We start from the raw sequence: 20,225 nt of genomic DNA on the forward strand, positions 1-20,225 counted from the left end.
TGGTTCAATTTTTTGAGCTGTTCAACGAACCACTGGTTCACTTGGAAGCTTTCCATTTATTCCAATGGCAGCGGCGGGATCTATTCAATTTGCTTCGTTTGTATATAAAGAAAAGGGACATCCGGCAATCCCCCAATATAATGCCCTCAAACAATTCCCTTATCACCCAGTTCATTAAGATGGTTTTCCCATATCTGAAGAAAATAGCTTCCGGAAAGTACCTAATTCCATATTACGTCTATGAACTGCGCTTTGATGAGTTCGTTTAGGGAGCTTTTAAAGGTTAAACGGCGCTACGTGACAGATAGTATACTTTTTGATTTGGTTAATAATGTGCAACAGTTTAGGGGCTTGGTCACGTTTGAAGTGATCTACCTAGTCTAGGCTAAAAACACATAGTCACCTGAAATGCGTTCAAGTTGATTTGTTTTGTTGCTTAAATAAATCACCTAACGACACAGCGTTCGTTAACAAATTGAAACAAGAAAGTGTACATTTGATTTTTGTTTTTTTTTTAATACACAATTTGTCCAAACACTTAAATGGGATTTTCTTCATTAATAAGAAATAATGTGCTATCATTTCAATCTTTATATATTGTTATTGTATCCGTAAATTTGTAGATATTACTTATTTATTTTCATCATTTTTGTTTTGTTTGTATTTTAATAATTTGTATATATATTAATATAGATATACATATATATATACACATATATATATATATTATATTTAAATCGATATAGGTAAAGGTATGTAGATAGGTAATATTATTCATTCGCCTGTTTGTTTGTTTGTTTGTTACTTGTGTGGTTGGTTGCTTGTTACTTGATTTTCCCAAATTTTTTCACGCTTCTCGCACAATTCGGTCACATAGCTATAACATCTTAAACATCATAATCATCAATCATTACAATAATCAATCGCATATATCTAGATAATTTTTGCTTTGTTTGCTGCTTTACCTCGCTTTAAACTTAAATTTTATTATATTACTTAGAGAGTAGCGTCATCGAGCATATTGAATTCGTCAGATCTAAGGGATTAAGTCGTAACTTCGAATCGGGTTTCGAATTTCAAAAAGTGTGCTTGCTTGCAGTCGCCGCCGTTGAACGGTTGCTTGGCCAACATTTCAAACACAATCTCACAGTTGCTATTTGTAAAATGTTCCATATCAATTTATACAATTTGCTTTCGTGTTGCTTTGCGTGCACGCGTTCATGTTTCTTAATTTGTGTGTTGTGTTTTTGGGGGGTTCGCTATTTAATTTGATTTGTTTGTTGGGTAATAGGTAGGTTTTGGATTGGCAAATTCAATATACAAGATGGAGATACTTTTTGTTTTGCTTTCTAATCGTTTCCACCCATGGGGCTCACTATTTGCCCTTGTTCTGCCGGTGCTTCTGGATCCGCACGCATCAGAGCACTTCGGACACATACTTGGGTCGCTTGGCCACGGTGGCATCGGTGGCAGTGGTGACGCACTCCTCCTCGCTGGCCTCAATGTGACCACTGTAGTCGGTCGGCAACTCCTCGTAGATAATCTCTGAATGCTGCTGCTGTGCCACGGCCTGCTGCTGATGCAGCGTATGCGATGCCCCGCCGCCCATCACATGGTTTCTCTTTAGCGCAATCAGAGCTCCAACCCCGCCGCCTCCGCTCGCTGCACTTCCCTCGGCATGCGACTGTTGTGCGGACACTCCAGAGCTTTGATTAGTTACGTAGTACGGACTGCCACTACTAAGAATTCGAATAAATGGTTAACAAATGCATTGACTAAACAAGTTTCATGTTGTGCTTACCTGTACTGATTGGAATTGTTTGACAGTGTCTGCTGCTGTTGTTGCTGTTGGTGCTGCTGTTGCTGGTGTGCATTTTGAGAGTTGTAGATAATTTCTGCAAGATAATTACACTTATTACAATCTGATTGAGTCAGAAGACATTTGCAAAGTTCAATTGCTAAAACGAGTTAATGGCGAACAATACTTTAATAACTCGAGTTTGGAATTGAATAAACGGATTAAAATTAAGCAAAACAAACCGGCATCAGCAGCGCGCTGTTCCAGCGACATTCCCGGGGATCCAGGTGCTGATTGCAGCACAATATCTTGGAGCGGTGAGCTCTCTCGCGAATTATCTGTAAGGAAAGAAAAGGAAGTTCATATATGGTGCAATGCCACAATGACGCAAGATCGTCACTTACCCATGTGACTGGGCGAGACGGGCGCCGAGCGGGGCATCCCGTATGGAGGGCGGAAGCCCTGGCTGCTTCGCTGGCGACGCTTCTTGTAGCTATGGTCGATCAGCTTGGCACCGCTGTCCGGATCAATGCGCCAGAAGGAACCCTTTCCGGGCTCGTCCTGAGAGCGGGCCACCTTGATGAAATACCTGCACGGATGGGCGAAATGTTCAATTTGATTGTGTAACGATTTCGGCTATCAGTCATCATTACCTATTCAAACTGAGATTATGACGTATGGAATTCTGCCAGCCCTTGTTCGTCTCCTTGCGATAGTAGGGGTAGTGCTTGACTATAAACGAATAAATGCCCGAGAGCGTTAGCTGCTTGTCCGGAGCGGCAGATATGGCCTGAACGATCAGCTGGGCATAGCTATACGGCGGCTTCTCGTTGTGATTGTAGCTGGCTGTGGAGGGAGTCTGGAACAGATCCTGCTGCAAGTGTTCATTGTTTGTTAGTATGCCTCCATATGGTTTATGACAAATTTCACACTTACTGTATTGTTGTTGCCGTAGTTGTTGTAATTATTGGGCTGATTCTGAATGAAACCCTGACGTGGACTAGCCGGACAACTATTGGCAGCGCTTATTGTACCTGCGATGACAATAAAATCATTAAATTAAAATTAGAAATTCAGGTTTATGACATTATTCGATCATCTACGTAATCAATTTTAAAAGTCTACTCTAAAGGTTGAAAAAGCGTAATAAAACGGCTAAATGTAGAGCGACCAAAGAGTTGAAATAGTAAATATATATAGGATGAAATTCCACTTGCCAGTTGGTGACAGGTAGGGGCTCTTCTGCTCCTTCTTGGGTATGGATATCTTGAGCGGTGAATATATGCCGGGGCCATCGCCGGCAATTAGGTGGGCAGCTGCTCCAGCTGGAGGCGCTACAACGATGCTGCCACTACGCTGTTGCTGCTGATGCAGGGCTGTGTGGTGGAGCGGGTGGTGTGGTGTGTGCGGGAGCTGGTGGTGCGCCGGTTGCTGCTGCTGCAGCGGTAGGTGGTGCGCAGGCGGGTGGTGCGGATGTTGCTGCAGCTGCTGCTGCTGTTGCTGGTGGTGATGCAATTGCTGCTGGTGAAGTTCGTCCCTCGGTGGTGGTGTAATAATTACGTGTGCTCCACCACCAGCTACTCCACCTCCGCCACCACCCACGACCAGCGATGGCGAATGACCGGCAATTGCATCCGATGAAGTGGCGGGCACATAACTCTCGAACTCGATGCGAATCTCGGTGCTCGGGAAGCGGAAGTAGCAGCTGCAAAAGAATGGGGGGAATGGAATTAGAGATAAATGTGCTTCAGATGATATTGGACTATGTAGAATGATTTTCCATAGAAATACATACATAATTGAGACAAAGTTTACAAATTTCTGTTTTTTTCTTTAGTCATAACAATTAGTTAAATGCAATTTCTTTCTCGATATCAAATGTGTTATTTCAAGAATGTTATTGTGGTCATATCCGCGATTCATATGTATACCTACCGCTGCGGCAGACGAAGGGGATCCACGTTGCGCCGCTGCAGGAAATCGTCCACGAAGATGCCATTCTTGCTGAGGCACTGGACAAAGAAGGCTCGCAGCTCCACATCGTAGAGCACCTGAAAGTGTTTGCGTGACACAAGATTGTTCTCGGCCACGTTGAAGTGAACCAGCGACGTGGAGGAGTTGCGTCCGATCACTGTCACGGCGTCCGTGATGGGTAGTACCTCCTGGTTGAAGCGTAGCTCTCCATATGGCGGGCCAGATGATGTTAATGACGATGCGGCATTGCCGGAGGGGGTGGTGGTGTTGGCGGAGGAGTTGGAGGTTGAGGAGGAGTTGTTGGTGCTACTGGTGGCAGGTGGGTGGTTTGCTGAATTGTTGCTGTTGCTGGTCAGCTGATCGGCGCTGCTGTTGTTGTTGTTGCTGCTGCTATTATTGTTGTTATTCAGCGCCGCTGTTGCTGCTGCTGCGCCATGATGCAGCTGCAACATGTCCTTGGCAATGGCAACGGTGGCGGCGTCGGCTACACCACCGCCTGCAGTATTGGTGGGTGGGTTGTTCAGTACGGCGTGTACGGTAACAATGTTGTTGTTGTTGCTGCTGGCGATGCTGTTGTTGTTGCTGCTGCTGTTGTTGTTTGTGCTGCTGCTATTGCCGGTGGTTGTTGCTAGTGTTGTGGTTGTTGTTGTGGTAGTGGCGGCCATTGAAAGGTAAATCCCTAACGTGTCCTATGCTCGCTTAGTGTTGTTGTTGGCCTGCAAAGTGGTCGAAATGAATGGTCGTTAATACGTTTATTTCGAAAATCGTCGCTTAAACGATATATGGTTTACATCGTGCAAAATTGCTTAGAACTAAATGGTATATAATAACATTTAATGAATTGGTATCATGTCGGTTTTTCACGCTTTTTCACGTTGATATCGGCATTACATAAATTACTTAAAAATGTGATTCAAATGCGACCGTTTATATTAGTTTATGCAAACTGAGCTTACAGTGTGAATGAAATGTAGTTTTTGAATCCTTTTGGATAAATAAATAATTTATTTATTATATTATTATCTTAAATGGCCCACTCTTCTATGTACAACCTGATATAAACACCTTAATTGTTTGGACATCTATAACACACATACATACATTTATTTTGTTTTCTTTTTGTGCTAGCATTTGCATGGTTTTGCAGTTTTAGATTTTTACTAATCGACTTTGCACATTGAGAGCTGATTTGTTTTATTCCCACACTGATTGTGCATTAATTTTTTCCTCGTTTTTTCATAGCTTTTCACGCGCTTTTCGCTCTCTTTTCGTTTTGGCCCCAAGGTTTCTTCTTTTCGTCAGCCACAAATTATTTCCCAAATATACACACGCACACAGCCACACCGTTGCTGTTTCGGTTTTTGCTTTACTCTGTTTTGCTACCGCAGCCGCACATACACAATCACACCTTCGCACCGATGTATATACGTGTATGTATGTGTACATACCTCGGTCGGCAACAAAAACAAGCGCCGATTGAAGCAACAACAAAAATAATAATAATAATAACACAACTACTACTACTCGCCGCGGAAACTACGTGAGTAAACACACATACACACACACTATTTACTGATAAATAGCGGGCTCGCGCTTGCGCTCTTTTCGCTTTCCCGGGAATGGAAAATCTCCGCTCTCCAACTCCACACTCATATCGGTAACTCCTCTCTCCACATCCAAACTGAGCTTGCGGCCAGTGTTGCCAACAGGCGATTACATGCCACAAATAGCGGATAAATCATTCAAAGCGGAAAAGAGCTGCATTAAAAAGCTGTGTCCATGTGACACTCAAAGGAAAAGCGCTCCAAAACAAACATTGCATATAACTATTGCTATATTATGTTACCTTTATTCCGCACCGTTGTCAATCTTTTAACTTTAAATCACATTTCCCGGGTTAATTTTAATTTTTAAAACAATAAAAAATCCACTATGATCTATTGACCAAATGATTTCGTATTTATTGATTTTAGAGAAGACATTTCGGTAGAATGTAAACAACTGATTGCCAACCACTACTATTAACCTTCCAAAACACTTTCTGCACCTGTGCAACAAATGGCAAGCTATGGAATTCGCCGCAAATTCATCATACTTTAAGGGTTTTGGGAGAAAATAAGGGCACACAGGGGGACGTGTGCTTCCATGGCAACCAAAACTTTTTGCAGAACGATCTGTATCTTAAGTTTTCTATGGCGAAGGGGCGGAGGGGGCAAAAAAGGCGACTTCTTTTTAATGCGGTTGTGAACGAACGTTGGCAACACTGTTCCACTCTCCGACTTGTTTGGCTCCACTTGGCACCAACACACGCACACACACTGGAACTCACAACACACATACATTAACGGATTGAGAACTCTCGCACTGGCAGGCCCCACATGGCTCCCCATCAATCGATCGAGCTTGCATGCATAAACATGCAAAACGAAACCAAAATAAAATTAACGAGAACAACAAAAGGCAAACAAACGCCCATACATACGGTCATATAAGTAAACACACGCACACACACAGCTACATATAGATTTGGCGAGTACATACATACGTATATGCGTATGGCTGTGTGCTGGGTCACTCGTAACGGCAAACGACGAAAGAGAAGCACAATAAATAAATAAAAACACCAAAATACACACAGACACACACACGCAAACGACGCACGTATATATGTATATGGCGTATTGGAAATGCGTAAAAAATGCCGCTCGTTGATTTTTCAGCTAGCAACTGATTCCACCTGCGCATACATACAAAGGCACGTACATACAAACGACGGATGTCTTGTTTGTCTCTTTGTAAACACACAAAAAGCACACTTTTCACAACGTATAGCTGCTGCTCTTTGCTTTTCGCTCGGCGATTGCGTAAACTTGCCGCCCGCTTTTTTCCCACCTAACATCAAAATATGTACACACACTTGAGGCCACCCATACCTTTACCCCTCCGTGTGTGAGTGTATGTATGCGTGTGTGTATGTGTGTTGCATGAGCGTGTTCCAAAATAAAAACCTAATATTTATTTATATGCCATTTAGCTGGTTAAGCTGATTTTCCGCTCACTCTGCTATTGATTTTTATTACTACTAATTCTCGTTCTCTCTTTCGCTGTTTATATTTTCGCCGTTGGTTATCAAACTCGAACTGTTTTTGTTGTTTTTTTTTCAGTCTTTTTTTGCACACAACACGTTTTTCGCTGCGTGTTTGTGTGTGTATATTATTTTTCTGTTCGCCTTGTTTATTTTTATTATTTTGCGTACCTTGATGGAAAAAACCGTTGGCTGTTGCAATTTATGAAATCTCTCGAAATGAACGTAACACTATCAATTGGGCAATAATTTAAAGCCGATTTGTGCACTTTTTCAGCGATTTTAATGCGGTTTTCCCGATTCTTATTGCTTCAGCGCGGTGAAGGAGAAGAAGAAGAGATCAGTTCGAGCGAAGCGCTGGCAACGCCGGCGACTGAAATCGGGCATGGCCAGTTTGTGGTCTGGCAACGCCTCGCAACAGCTGTTTTCAGCCGCATTTCGATTTTGTAACAGTTTGCATATATTTTTTTTCTATTTAATTTTTTCAAATAAATCTATCGAAATGCAAAGTCTTACGCGTTTGCTAAGCACAACGCTGACCCTACAAGCGCCGCTTCGCACGGCGCCGGCGGCCGTGGCTCTGCAGCAGTGGCGCGGCAAAACCAAAGTGGTGGAGAAACCAAAACCAGGTGCCGGCCAGCAGTTTCGACGAACCGTGCACTTTCCGGAGGAGTACACCGTGGAGCCGCTGAAGATTACCCATTTGGCTGGTCGGGATCCCGTCTCCGGTCGGTTGGTGGCCAAGGGCATTGGCGGTGGCATCAAGCAGCAGTATCGCTGGGTTAAATGGGTGCGCGATGGTCCCACGGAGGGTGCCCAAGAGGAACTGGTGCTCGAGGTGCTCCGCGATGGCTGTCGCACCGCCAAAGTGGCCCTGGTGGCCGTCGGCGATGAGCTGAAGTACATCCTGGCCACCGAGAACATGAAGGTTGGCGATATCCTCAAGACCTCGCGCTTTATTCCTAGGATTCCGGGTAAATATACTTACTGACATTCATCGGGAGTACTAAGACGTTTTCTAAGTAATCCTCTGAGTATTGTTTTAGAGACTGAAACTGATCACGGATGCTGAGAACTAAAATATTAAAAGTATAATTTATTATTTTGTATATTCCCAAAGTGCGTCCCAATGAAGGCGATGCCTATCCACTGGGTGCCCTGCCCGTGGGCACCCGCATCCACTGCCTGGAGAAGAACCCCGGTCAGATGTGCCACCTCATCCATGCCGCCGGCACCTTCGGCACCATTCTGCGCAAGTTCGACGACAAGGTGGTGGTGCAGCTGCCCTCGAAGCGTGAGTTCGCCTTCCAGCGCACCTGCATGGCGACGGTGGGTCGCCTGTCCAACCCGGAACACAACAAGGAGCACGTGGGCAGCGCCCAGCGGATGCGGGAGATGGGCAATCGACCCCGCTCCGGTCTGTGGAAGCGCAAGGAAGGCAAACACGGACGCAAGATACGCCGACTGCCGCCCATGACCACAATATCGCCACCGGCTCCGCCCAAGGAGGAGGCCATCAAGTTGACGCTGCCCCTGTGAGGATCTTGCTTTAATTTCTATGTGTCACACAATATATAACTAGTACTAGAACTACAGCTAGAGCTATTTGCGCGTTTTCTTCATGGAGAATCCAGTGCCATGGAAGCTCTCCGCATCGGAACCGTCCGCATTGCCAGCTGCAGCACCATCCTCTTTGCCCCTATCGCTGATGGGCCGAATGTTGCGATCGAAGCGGATGAGTCCAAACTGGAAATCATAGTCCGGTACACCGCGTGCTAGCACCTTCTTCACGACCGGCGTTTCCAACTGGCTTTCCTTCTTCTTCTTGCCATCCAAACGTACGCCGGAACCCTTGAATGTCTCTACGACCTCTTCGAGTATGGCGTTAGTGGCGCCTGCAATTTCGCCGCCTGCAGTTCCTGCAGCACCCTGCTGTCCCGAGCCCGAGGCCTGCGTTTCGGTGTGATCCTTATAGCCGACTGGGGCCTCAAACTCCACATTCATGTCGCACTCAATGATGCTCACTGCATTGCCTGGCTTTGTCTCGAGCACACACAGTTCGTAGACCTTCTTGTTGTACTTTATGGCGATGACATCGCCCTTCGTGAGGCAGGCAAAGTTACGCAGGGCGTTCTCCAGCACCGCCTTGGGATTGGTGATGTCCAGGAAGTCGGTGCTGTGCGGTTGAAATTTTGAGAAGGTGGCCACTGGCAGCGAGACACTCTCGATGTTGAGTATGTCGCCCTCCACCAACAGCAGGTTATCCATCATCCAGTAAGGTAAATAGCATTTGCCCTCGTCGGCGACAAACTCCAGTACGCCGGCGTGTGAGGATCGGGATTTCTTGCCGTTGGTGAGCTTGAACAGCATCGGATACTCGACATTCAGGCGGGTGAGTGTGTCCAGCGCCGAGGGCGGCATGATAACTGCGAACGGGAAGAAGAGGTTTGCATTGATTTTGGTCGGCTTGCACTCGTAACTCACTCTTTCCGCCCTTTTCCACGTCGGATCGCTCGTTTCCTGGCAACATGGATACGGAGAAGCACTTGTAGGTGGCATGGAAGTTGCGCCCCTCCGGGAACATCATGTTGAAGCCGCTGAAGTGGAACATTCTATGTGTGGCCCCTGTCCCAATGGATCTAGCTCGAGTTGCACTGCCTCAAATTCCCCTTTATTTTCCGGGGAAGGAGGCTACAATTTTTCCTTTTGTTTTTCTATTTTGTTTGTCACGGCAGGCGCAGTGTGACCAGAGCAGCGTGTAGCCGAAACACATTACCTCCACCCCGAAGTGGCAGCACTTTGGTTGCTGCACCTGCTTAGTTGCGGCAAACACCTTTTTTTTCGCTCTACGCACAAAATCCCAAGCGCGTGGCACCAATCGATAGCATCGGAGTGGCAGCGACGGCGCGCCATCGGGCCATCTCTAACGAACCCAGCAAGCCGGTGGTTGCGCGCGACATCGTCCCGCTTAAAAAAGAATTGAATAGACGGGGATATTGATTCGAAACAGTGCTGCTGATCAAGTGAGTACCCATTGCAGGGAGCAGCTCCCACTGTTTCCAGTCCTTCGCATCGGTTGTCAGTTGAGGATTGATTGTCAGCTGCACAACTAGATCCTGGCGAGCTTTTCGGTGCGCGTGAGTGTGTGTGTGTGTGTTTCTGTGGCAGGATATACTACATATATCCTTGTGTATCCTTTTAGTCTGGCTGGCGCCGCGTGTTTTTCGCGTGGGTGTGCTCAAAAGTGTGTATGTCGTTGCTGAAATGACTTCCAATAGAATGTTTTCGAAGAAAACGCACTATTCAAATACCGAAAGCGAGCAACAAATGCAAAATGTTTGAGTAGAAAAATCAATAAGCTGGCCAATCGATGGGACGGTGTGTCCAACAGTGGGGAGGGGGCCAAGTGGCTGGTGAAAGTGTGTTTTACAGCTTCCCTGTCGCCGGAACTTTTATCCAAAATTAAAATACAGCAAAAGTATTGTTTTTGCCAAGTACAGTTACTTTTTGATATTTTGCAAAAACAGTTTGACAGCCACTGTTTTCGTGTGCAGCTGTTTTCGAGTCTCTGTTGTGGTTGTTATTGTTGCTTCGCAGCTGCAGCCACACCAAAAACAGCAACAACAAAAACACCGACTAGAAGGTGAAAAGTGCGAGAGGGTGCGCACTCTCTTCTGGCAGCTTCCAGACACTCCTCTCTCCCCCACTTTCTCCACCTCTCTCTGTCTCATCACTTCATTTCTCCACAACAACACTCCACTTTATTGCTCATCCTTTCGCGAAATTTCCCCTCTATTGTGAAATTTACCAATCTTTTGTTCTCTTTGTTTTCATATGTAACACGTATTCAAATCGATAAATCTCCAGTCATTTACGAGCTGGCTTAAAAAAATGAAGCCTAACTTAAGGCGCCATTTGCATCCTTGAATTTTTTAGTAAATACTTTTAATAACCGCTTTATGATTCAACATATTCCAGTCTCCAAAAGTTTATTCAAAGAAGTTGATAAGTTGACTCATAAGCAATGGTTAAGTGGTATTGGTCAGTTACTTTAAAGATAACCACTTTGCAAGAATGAAAATGTTGCTTATTATGTTGTACTTCCGCTAAAAACAGAGTATATAGTCTGGGAAAATATACATTTTGTTATCATGATACGATGCTTACTCTTTTTTGCAAAACTTTAAAATCCTGTGAAATAAAATCCCCTGCTCTTGTGAAATTGCCAACCAAAATACCTTCGTTCATAGCCAAGCCGCACTGTGATGAGCAAAGTACTAAGGGTAGGAGAGAAACTCCGGCATCTTGTTGTGTACAGTTTTTGTTTTTGCGTCTGGGAACTAAATTTAACGAGCGACCAGCCAACGAAATAGAGCAGCTTTCCGATAAGCATTCAAACTTTAAAATAGCACAACGACACAGCAGCAAAATACCCAAGATCTGTATCTGTATACGCATGCTGCAGAATTTCGAAAAAAAAGCATTTCTATTTCGAAATTTCAGAATATCAGATCTCTGCGCCTACGTCAAGCAAAGAAATTATACATTATTTCAGCACCCAATGATATCATTCTGTTTCGGTTTGCTCTCGGCTCATGAATGAGTTGGTCTGGGTCCAAAGTGGGCGGTGGGCGTTGGGTGGCAGCAACCCCGCAAGGTCAAAACGTGTACACACTCGCCACCGCACGGAAAACGTGAGTGAGTCTGAATGAGTGTGAGTGCGAACTGGACCGATTCCGATTCAGTGCATCATTCGCTCGGATGCCCGCTGCTCGAGTGCCTCTCAAACTGCAGTTCTGGGTTTCAGTTCAGAAACTATAAATAATAACCCCTTTTTAAGGAAGCTATTCATGCAGTGAACACCTGCTTATGTAAATATCCTGAGAATCATAGAGAAACACATCTTTTAGACTACCTCCTTTCCCTGATTTTTATATTCTTTTCCAAAGAAAAGACCGAAACTATCCTCCACTAAGTTCTTAAGTGACTTTCCTAGCTTTACCTACTTTGAAACACGGAAAAATAGCAATTCAATCGATTTCAGGCAGTTTCCATATACATATGTTCAATACCCTTTCTTGCCTGTTGCCAAGTGCCCAAAATTTTTTTTGAATGGGAGTGGTATTTCTATAGGCACACATATGTACATAATAATGTACATACATATGTACATATATGTATGTTCATATGTAAAATTCGATGAAGCGGCAGCATACGCGTTTAGTTCTTTATTTTGTGCACACGTTTTGAATATCAGCCGAGAAACTCGTGATTCCATTTTCGGATCGCGTGTGATGGAAAAAACCCAATAAAAACAACAGCCTCACGGTTTAAACTCTTTTTTTGTGAATGCCAAAAAGGTCGCATAGAAAGAATGAAGGAAAGAGAGCGCAATCGGCAATAAGTAAAATTTGCCAAACGAGCTTCGCATTCATTTTTGTTTACTTCAAAGTCTTGTACAGTCACACGTGCCAGAAACGTTGGCACAAGTACAGTGGTCTCTCTAATAAACCTACAGCTAAAAACTTGGAATGAATGAATTTAATTTTAGGAATAATTCTTGTAGTACGAGCAGTTGAATAGTAATAGAAAAGTTAGCTAAAGTTACTTAGAAAAATTGATATATATTTTGAATTGAATAATTGGCTAAAAGAAGACGCGAATTCTACAGCTCATAAGCATATTTATATTTGAGTACCTAAAGGGATAAAATATATATATATGATGTCTTCCATTGACGTCTTCCAATAACTTAAGTGCAACTTATTCTTTTTGTTGATTTCAATTTAAGTTATTAATGGATCTCGTACTTCCCGGAGGTCTAATTTCCCACACATGCACAAGCGTCGTGTGTTTTTGGGTTATTGCAGGTATTCGTTAATTACCAGAGTGCATGCCCCTTCACACCTGAGAGCGTTTCCAATTGGATTGGGCTGAGCCCATTGAATGGGAAATGGGCACAGTTTGACACTCACTGGAGTGGAGTGGGCGGTGTTAGGCGGTGTTAATTTAAAGCAACTTACCCCGGATTTGGCTTGACGGTGGTGCGACCTTGAACTTGCGCCAGCAACCACCCCAAACTGGCAGGCGGCTTCAGGAAAACAACAAGTGGAACTTGTGTTGGCTCACTGAGCGTGCAGAAAATGTCCGCTTTGGGCCTCGATAATTCGCCCTGTCCGGCGTTTTTCACCTCATCCGTCCTTGGGATAGTGCGGCAAATTAAATCAATATTAAATGCAGTTTACTGTTTGCCGAGCCAGTTGCAATTGCAGTTGGTAGGCGGCAATGTCAAGGCTGCCAGTGACGCGCCTCGTGCATCCAAAAGAATTGCACATTTCGCAAGTGAATCTGTAACAAAAGGTGAAGTGGCACAAATTTCTATTACTCAATAGTGCAAGCAATAATATATTGAAGGGTATGTGTTATAAAGTTAAGAACTTAAGTGATTTAAACATTTAAAATTATAGATATCCTTGATATTTGTACAATTTCACTTCATTCTTTACTATATACTTTTAGACATCTTTATAGTTGCTTTAAGTCTGAAGGTTTAAATAGAGCTCCCACTTTAGGAGATGATTTAGATTTCGTCTTTTTTAAGAAAGGAACCACTACTATTTGTTTTAAGTGCACTTTAGACCTGTGCCATTTGTTCTTGTTTTGCAGTTGCCATTCAATCCATTTTAATTACATTTCCATGACATGCAATGGCAGGTGAATCCACTCCCAGTACAGTGAGCACTCGCCTTCCAGCCATCCACTGCCCACTGCCCGCTGCCCTCTGACCTTCGATCTGTTCGGCCTTAACGGTTCATTCCAATTACAAGCTGCCCACCACCCGCCAGGCAATAACTGTAATTACCCAATCCACAATGGGCTTAAATTGATTTATTGCCATTGGATTGCAAATTGAAAGGGCGCTCGTTCAAATACAGATTTATCAATTGAAAGATTATTATTATCATCATGCACTAGAAGTTTTATTAGCTGACCACCAATAAAATCACCATTGATTTATATTTGTATTTGCTGTTTTACCTCTGTTCAATCGATCCCACTTATTTCGCCATAAACAAACATTTATTTGCATATGCAGTGGCTATGAAAACTATGCGCACCTGCGTGTTTGCGTATTTATAGCTCAAAAGTTCAAAATACGCCGCTAAATTGGAAGCTATTACCACAAGCCCATGATTGTTTCCTTCCCATTTCCCCCTTTTCCATTTCCATTGTGAGAATGCAAATGGTGCTGGGTGGGTGGTGAGGGTGAAGCGATGACAAAGCACGCAAATATGGAAATTTCGCACTGAAGCGTCGGCATAAAGCGCTGCGACCTTGCAAAGCCGCGGTGTCAGCCATTGTCCTGGTTACTGGCCTCAACCCTCTGACCTCTAACCCCACCACCTCCCAGCACCACCTACCTCCTCCCACTAGCTCCCACAAAACACCGCCTTCTTGGCGTCATTTGTCTCCCACTTGTTTATGTGGGTGGGTTTTCTTGGGGTTTTCTTCGTTTATTTTCTTTGGTCAAATGTGGGACTTGGTGGTGCTGGAAAGTGCGAAAGAAATATGCTATTTTAGTGGCTTTTATTTTACTTTGTAGTACTATGTACTTAAATAGTTAACGATGTGTTTGGTACACATGTAAATTCACTTGGTTAATAAAAAGAACATATAGTTCCTTTTCCACCTAAATAAAATTGTGGGACTTGGTAGCTATTTAATAATAATAACATTATTTGAAAAACAATGTTAATTCGTTTGTTTTTTATTAAAAAGGAGAAATATACTAACATATTATATACCTTCATTCGATATATTAATTTATTTATTAATAACTAAAATCCAGTAGGATTTTGTCCAACTTTTGCGTACCTTTAAAACGACAATTACATCAGTAAACTACGCAGTCATCGATCTTTATTGTAAACAATGAAAGCGAATTGTTCGATGCATTTGCATTTGTTGTTGATGACAACAATCTGAACAATAATAACAATAACAGCCAGCGGCAATTACAATTTCAATTGCGAATTTTCATTTGAAAAAGATCGAACCACGTGGGTCCAGTTGGATCTGGAAAAAACAAATACAAGAACACTAGAAACAAGTCAAACGCACCAAGCAATTGAATTTCAATTGGAAAACTCGCCGAATGGCTGTGTGCTGGGTTTAAACTTTTGAAAATGGCTGGAAATAGAGTGATTTTAGGAACCACATTTCACCAGTCGAAACTGGATTTCGTTTTGATTTTTTGGATTAAATTCGTTGTTTTACTCAAATCGGTTTGTGTGCTTAGACGTGAAGGTTTAGTTATTAGCGGTTGGGTCACTAACGTTGGTAAAACAAGCGATGCTGATTACTCCTTTAATCATAATGAATATTTTTCGCTTATTTTCAGACATGGTGAATAATTCTCTATGGTTGAAACAACTGTGCTACCCCAAACGTCAGGTAAGAAGAACTCTTTCTAATTTGTTTGGAAAAGAAGTATGAGCAATAACTGTGTGTTTTTCAGTTTACCAACTCGACACCTCTTAACTCCTACTCAACATAACAAGAAACTTATTATAATTAATTATTAACAAAACCAACACACAACAACAACACTATCCACTTACTCAACAACATCAACAGCATTCGTTTAGTCTCAGAACGAATACACAACAATTGCTAGAGGAGTTATCCCAGAAGTTAAACGATTACAAGTGGGTTAATGTGGAGTGAATACCTGTGAATACTTCCCGACATTGAGCATCGAATTCCATCGGCAACAGGAATTTGTCAGCGAGGGAGAAGGATTTTGATTTGGATTATTGTTCGTTTCGTTTCGGTGTTTCGTCCAGCCCAGGGTTAATTGTAGGATTTTATTTATTTATTGCTTAATGTAAGATAGAGCTGATCCTCAGCTTTGAAGAGAGAGGCTCCAAACCGAAGGGTTTAATCAGAGAGTTAATATTGCAGGGTAATTAGTCACCTAAGTATCGCATCTTCGCAGTTCCCAGCGGCGAGTTGTTGCCCCATTTTCATTATGAAAATAACGACAATGAAGTTTAAGCGCAAATATGGCTGTTTAGAGAATATTTGAAAAGAATTTCTCACTTATTAATCAATTTGGATTTTTGTTTCGACCCTCATTTGTTACGTAGTCTTGTATTTTATAAGTTCCAAACGATTGTTTTGCACAACTCAAGTCATCCACCCAGTTAAATCCGCACCACCCAATAACATACAATTTGAGTTCAGTTTGTCGAGGAGCAAGAAGAGTAATCAGTATTTAGTTAGAGTTGAGAGAGTTTAGTGGTTTTGCGCCGCAGAGTTTTGAATTACATTGAACACCGAACGAAGCACAATACCGGCATCATGGAGAGCTTTGCGCCGGAATTACTATGGATGGTAGTCATCGGGTTCCTAATCGCCTTTGTCCTCGCCTTTGGCATCGGTGCCAACGACGTGGCCAACTCATTTGGCACCAGTGTCGGCTCCGGAGTTCTCACCATCCGCCAGGCATGCGTGCTGGCCACAATTTGCGAAATTTCGGGTGCCGTTTTAATTGGTAAGTGCTGAAATACAAAATATTATAATTACATGGGCGAACTGTATAGATAATATCGTTCTAATCGTACAGGCTACAAGGTGTCGGACACCATGCGCAAGGGAATCCTGGAAGTTGGTCTATACGAGGGCTCCGAGGAAGTGCTGATGCTGGGCTGCGTGGCCGCTTTGGCCAGCAGTGCCGTTTGGCTGCTGGTAGCCACCTTTTTGAAGCTGCCCATCTCGGGAACGCACAGTATCGTGGGCTCTACGATTGGATTTTCACTAGTGGCGCGCGGCGTTCAGGGCCTGAAGTGGTCTACCTTGGGCACAATCGTCGGATCGTGGTTCATCTCACCGGTGCTGAGTGGAGTTGTGAGCATCCTGCTCTTCCTGGCCATTCGTCGCTTCATCCTACGCGCCCAGGAGCCGCTCAAGGCAGGATTTCGATCGCTGCCCATCTTCTACGGTGTAACGTTCTTCATCAACGTTATCAGTGTGGTGTTGGACGGCCCCAAGCTGCTCTACATGGACAACATACCCACTTGGATAGCACTGACCGCCAGTTTTGGTCTCTCTTTGCTGGTGGCCTTGCTTACGCAGTTGGTGGTGGTGCCTCTGCAGCGGCGCAAGATTGCCAAGCGACTGCGGGCCGAGAATCCTGTCAAGTTTAATTTCGAGGACTCCGTGGGTGAGTTATTTAGTGTTAAGTGCGCCTCACATGAACCGTATGCCGATTCTAAAGTAGATTTTCTCGTATAATGAGCACCATAGCCCTATAGATGAACATCATTCCTAATCTTTCGATATAATAGCCTATTGAATCTATTTACTCAAGTTCAATATCAAAAATATGTTTCATTTGTTGTTTAAACAACCTCGAACTTACAATAGCAAATTGTTTGCTTAAGCGAAACGTGTCCCAAAAATCATCCAACGACTCATATCATATCATATATGATTATTTAATCTTGCGGGTAATATAATATAAAAATAAGAATAATAGAACAGAAAAACACGGGAATAAATGTCGGGAGTTGTCTGGCCAAATTGGTTATGTCTGGGGGATTCGAAATTGGGTTTCTACTTTAGTTTCGTCGGGATCCCTTCTTGCGGCTGCTGCCCTTGGCTCCGCGTGACTTGCGGATCGTGTGGCGCTTCTTTGGCTTTTTGGTTTTCCTCTTGTAGTGGACAATGGTAGCCGTCTTCTTGCTTGGTGCCTTGGTGGTGGGAGCCACAGTTGTGGGAGCCACGGTGGTGGCAGTCGTGGGAGCGGTGGTGCTGCTTTCAGATGCCGAGGGCGAAGTGGGAGTGGTGGGGGAGGTGGGTGTCGTGGGTGTGGCAGGATCAGTGGGTGTCGTGGGTGTGGCAGGATCAGTGGCCGGATCAGTGGCAGGATCATCGGCTGCCCAGGCAGTCGAAGCGAAGGCCACGATGGCAAAGAAGATAACTAGCTGCAAGCGCATCTTTAGTGGATTCTTTGGGTGTTGGGACAATTGTGCTTTTGCTTAGCTGAAGCCATAGTTTTTATAGCCAATTTAATGGAAGATGTTTTCTTTGTTTGCGCAGCAAATAGTTTATTTCTGCGGGTTAAGTCGCTATTGATCCTATTAATTTTTAAATTTTTTGGATCTGGGTTATTTATACAAATGTTAAAGCCAATTTTTGTAGTCTTTTCATACAAGATTATTAAACAAAATAAATAACGAAAACAAACCTAATTCAATATGCGACACAAAATTGAACCAAATAATGAGGTCTTTGTTTTTCCAACTATTGTTTGGCTAATACTAATAAAAACTTTGAAATCCTCTTCTAGAATCTTCACCGTCGGGAAGTCCCAAGAAGCAGCGTCGTCCTCTGTCGCTGGTCAGCGAAGGCAAACCACTGCCGGCCATCGCAGAAATAACCGAGCTGGTCTCGTTGAGCGACAACTCGCCCAGGACCTTTAAGTTGGCGCCATTCGGACTGGCGGCCAAGAACAACAACGCGCTCGGCGAGGAGTACAAGATCGATCCGCAGCTGATCAAGAAGGCCGAGGACCTGCTGGGCAAGGCAAGCCTGGACAACACAGACCTCACGATCACCAGTCTGAATTTCATCGACGAGCAGCAGCAACAACAGCAGCAGCAGCAAAATGGACGCAAGTTGCAAGAGTGCTTCAAGCGGATGCAGTCGCCCAAGGAGGAGCAGAAGGTACCTGTTTACTCCCAGCTAATTAATTGCTTTGCCTAATCTCCGTTCGTTTCCATTTCAAGAACAAGGCGAACCCCATTGGCACGGACTTGGAAACCGGAACTACCAAAGCCACCAATAACAACCTTCAAGTGGTGGAGAGCGGCGGCAGCCTTGATCTGATGATCAGTTCCACGTTATCGCCCAATTCCAGCAAGGTTCCGCTGATCGAGAGCAAGGAGGCGCTGAATGAGCAGGAGGAGGAGCTGAAGCGAACGGCGGCCGGGGGACGAAGAACCAGTGGCGCAGAGGAGACTCCGGAGATATCCATGCTATTCTCGTTCCTGCAGATCCTGACAGCCACCTTTGGCAGTTTCGCGCACGGCGGCAATGATGTGAGCAACGCCATCGGCCCACTGATTGCCCTCTATATGATCTATCGCGAGGGATCGGTTATGCAGCAGGCCGAGAGTCCTATCTACATTCTAATCTATGGCGGCGTCGGCATCTCTGTGGGTCTCTGGCTGTGGGGACGACGAGTTATCGAGACCATTGGCAATGACCTTACGAAGATCACCTCATCGACGTGAGTATTCATTTCCTCAAATAGTTATTTCCTTTGAAAACTGAAACTTGTACTTCAACTCCCTTGCAGTGGCTTTACTATTGAAGTCGGAGCTGCCATCACCGTACTGCTGGCCAGCAAAATTGGCCTGCCCATTTCGACCACTCACTGCAAGGTCGGTTCGGTGGTTTTCGTGGGTCATGTGAGTGCTGCAGGTCGCAAGAAGAGTCAGTCGAAGGATCAGAGCGATAAGGACGCCCCTAACGACGTTGAGCCCGCTGTTGATGGCAGTGTCGATTGGCATCTTTTCCGGAACATTGCCTATGCCTGGATCGTGACGGTGCCGGTTACGGCTCTCCTCAGCGCCGGAATGATGTATGTGCTGTGTGCGATCGCCGTGGACGACATGGGTGGGGCATAGATACAGAGAACAGAGAATGCCATTCAATTATTAATTGTAATTGCAAAACTAAAATAATGTTTCGTAATTGTACAAGTTGGAAAACACAAAACTTAATATTAAACACGCAAAAGGAAACTCAAGAACAAGTGGTAAAATCTAAAAACTAAATTACTCGCCTAACTAAAGCATTGTATTTAGCTCATAGAACGTCTCTGAGTCTAATTGATATTAATATTATTTAATATGTGTACGCCAAGCAAGTCGTGATTTGATTTTATATTTACACACCTCGATTAGTTTATACCCGAACTTCACTCTACTTAAAATGCATTTGAAACTCTTTTGTAAAATTTGTCCCAACCACTCAAGTTACTTTACACCAATTAATAGTTCAGAGCAAAACACTTGAATAAAATACAAACTATGTACAACAGAAAATGTTTATACGTTGTGGTAAGACCAATTTTTTTTTTATATTTTCTCATTTTCGTGTCAAATCAAATTGATGTTTTTGTTTACAATTGGTAGACTTGGTTCAAAGTTCGGTTCATAACTATTCAAAACCTTACTTATGAGGCTCTCCAGTCCGATTTAAACTTACACTCCATTGAGAGCCAGTTCGTAAAGTATTTCACTATGTAGTTATACGGAAAATAAATACGAAGTTATGACACAGAATCATCTTTTATTT

At 43.9% G+C, this 20,225-nt stretch overlaps 5 protein-coding genes across 6 annotated transcripts; 2 read left to right on the plus strand and 3 right to left on the minus strand.

Moving 5' to 3' along the window:
* Positions 1-579: 579 nt before the first annotated feature.
* On the minus strand, positions 580-7,196 carry LOC122616119 (dual specificity protein kinase splA). 2 transcript variants are annotated; one of them, XM_043791430.1, is made up of 9 exons: positions 7,029-7,196; positions 3,734-4,488; positions 3,016-3,503; positions 2,735-2,832; positions 2,452-2,669; positions 2,203-2,387; positions 2,041-2,136; positions 1,802-1,895; positions 580-1,739 (listed from the first exon to the last, which is right to left on the minus strand). In XM_043791430.1, exons 2-9 carry the CDS (start codon positions 4,435-4,437, stop codon positions 1,418-1,420), a joined length of 2,205 nt encoding a protein of 734 aa, XP_043647365.1. In that variant the 5' UTR covers positions 4,438-4,488; positions 7,029-7,196; the 3' UTR covers positions 580-1,417. The 2 variants fall into 2 exon arrangements, with proteins under 2 accessions (XP_043647365.1, XP_043647364.1); XM_043791429.1 differs by having other exon boundaries at positions 584-1,739; positions 2,452-2,672.
* Positions 7,197-7,247: 51 nt separating this feature from the next.
* LOC122616120 (39S ribosomal protein L2, mitochondrial) lies at positions 7,248-8,452 on the plus strand. The gene is made up of 2 exons (XM_043791431.1): positions 7,248-7,831; positions 7,978-8,452. The coding sequence occupies exons 1-2, from the start codon at positions 7,360-7,362 to the stop codon at positions 8,394-8,396; spliced, it is 891 nt and encodes a 296-aa protein (XP_043647366.1). The 5' UTR covers positions 7,248-7,359; the 3' UTR covers positions 8,397-8,452.
* On the minus strand, positions 8,379-9,620 carry LOC122616121 (ubiquitin fusion degradation protein 1 homolog). Its single transcript, XM_043791432.1, has 2 exons — positions 9,342-9,620; positions 8,379-9,283 (listed from the first exon to the last, which is right to left on the minus strand). The coding sequence occupies exons 1-2, from the start codon at positions 9,466-9,468 to the stop codon at positions 8,460-8,462; spliced, it is 951 nt and encodes a 316-aa protein (XP_043647367.1). The 5' UTR covers positions 9,469-9,620; the 3' UTR covers positions 8,379-8,459.
* A 124-nt stretch (positions 9,621-9,744) lies between these two features.
* Positions 9,745-19,972, plus strand: LOC122615683 (sodium-dependent phosphate transporter 2). The gene is made up of 7 exons (XM_043790728.1): positions 9,745-9,880; positions 15,259-15,311; positions 15,376-16,413; positions 16,486-17,082; positions 18,211-18,587; positions 18,650-19,152; positions 19,222-19,972. Exons 3-7 carry the CDS (start codon positions 16,221-16,223, stop codon positions 19,550-19,552), a joined length of 2,001 nt encoding a protein of 666 aa, XP_043646663.1. The 5' UTR covers positions 9,745-9,880; positions 15,259-15,311; positions 15,376-16,220; the 3' UTR covers positions 19,553-19,972.
* Positions 17,480-17,857, minus strand: LOC122615684 (protein new-glue 1). The gene has a single exon (XM_043790729.1). It carries the CDS (start codon positions 17,855-17,857, stop codon positions 17,480-17,482), a length of 378 nt encoding a protein of 125 aa, XP_043646664.1.
* Positions 19,973-20,225: the final 253 nt, after the last annotated feature.

The sequence above is a fragment of the Drosophila teissieri genome, chromosome 3L (genome assembly GCF_016746235.2).
Source record: "Drosophila teissieri strain GT53w chromosome 3L, Prin_Dtei_1.1, whole genome shotgun sequence".
NCBI lineage: Eukaryota > Metazoa > Arthropoda > Insecta > Diptera > Drosophilidae > Drosophila > Drosophila teissieri.

Excerpts from the sequence above, each read along its gene's own strand:
- LOC122616119 (XM_043791429.1), bottom strand. The coding sequence starts at position 4,437 with ATGGCCGCCACTACCACAACAACAACCACAACACTAGCAACAACCACC. Across the intron at positions 3,504-3,733 it reads CCCCTTCGTCTGCCGCAGCG|CTGCTACTTCCGCTTCCCGA; the intron begins GTAGGTATACAT and ends ATTCTTTTGCAG. Across the intron at positions 1,896-2,040 it reads ACAGCGCGCTGCTGATGCCG|AAATTATCTACAACTCTCAA; the intron begins GTTTGTTTTGCT and ends ATTATCTTGCAG.
- LOC122616120 (XM_043791431.1), top strand. The coding sequence starts at position 7,360 with ATGCAAAGTCTTACGCGTTTGCTAAGCACAACGCTGACCCTACAAGCG. Across the intron at positions 7,832-7,977 it reads CTTTATTCCTAGGATTCCGG|TGCGTCCCAATGAAGGCGAT; the intron begins GTAAATATACTT and ends ATATTCCCAAAG.
- LOC122616121 (XM_043791432.1), bottom strand. The coding sequence starts at position 9,468 with ATGTTCCACTTCAGCGGCTTCAACATGATGTTCCCGGAGGGGCGCAAC. Across the intron at positions 9,284-9,341 it reads CGTGGAAAAGGGCGGAAAGA|TTATCATGCCGCCCTCGGCG; the intron begins GTGAGTTACGAG and ends TCCCGTTCGCAG.
- LOC122615683 (XM_043790728.1), top strand. The coding sequence starts at position 16,221 with ATGGAGAGCTTTGCGCCGGAATTACTATGGATGGTAGTCATCGGGTTC. Across the intron at positions 16,414-16,485 it reads TTCGGGTGCCGTTTTAATTG|GCTACAAGGTGTCGGACACC; the intron begins GTAAGTGCTGAA and ends CTAATCGTACAG. Across the intron at positions 18,588-18,649 it reads CGCCCAAGGAGGAGCAGAAG|AACAAGGCGAACCCCATTGG; the intron begins GTACCTGTTTAC and ends TTCCATTTCAAG.
- LOC122615684 (XM_043790729.1), bottom strand. The coding sequence starts at position 17,857 with ATGCGCTTGCAGCTAGTTATCTTCTTTGCCATCGTGGCCTTCGCTTCG.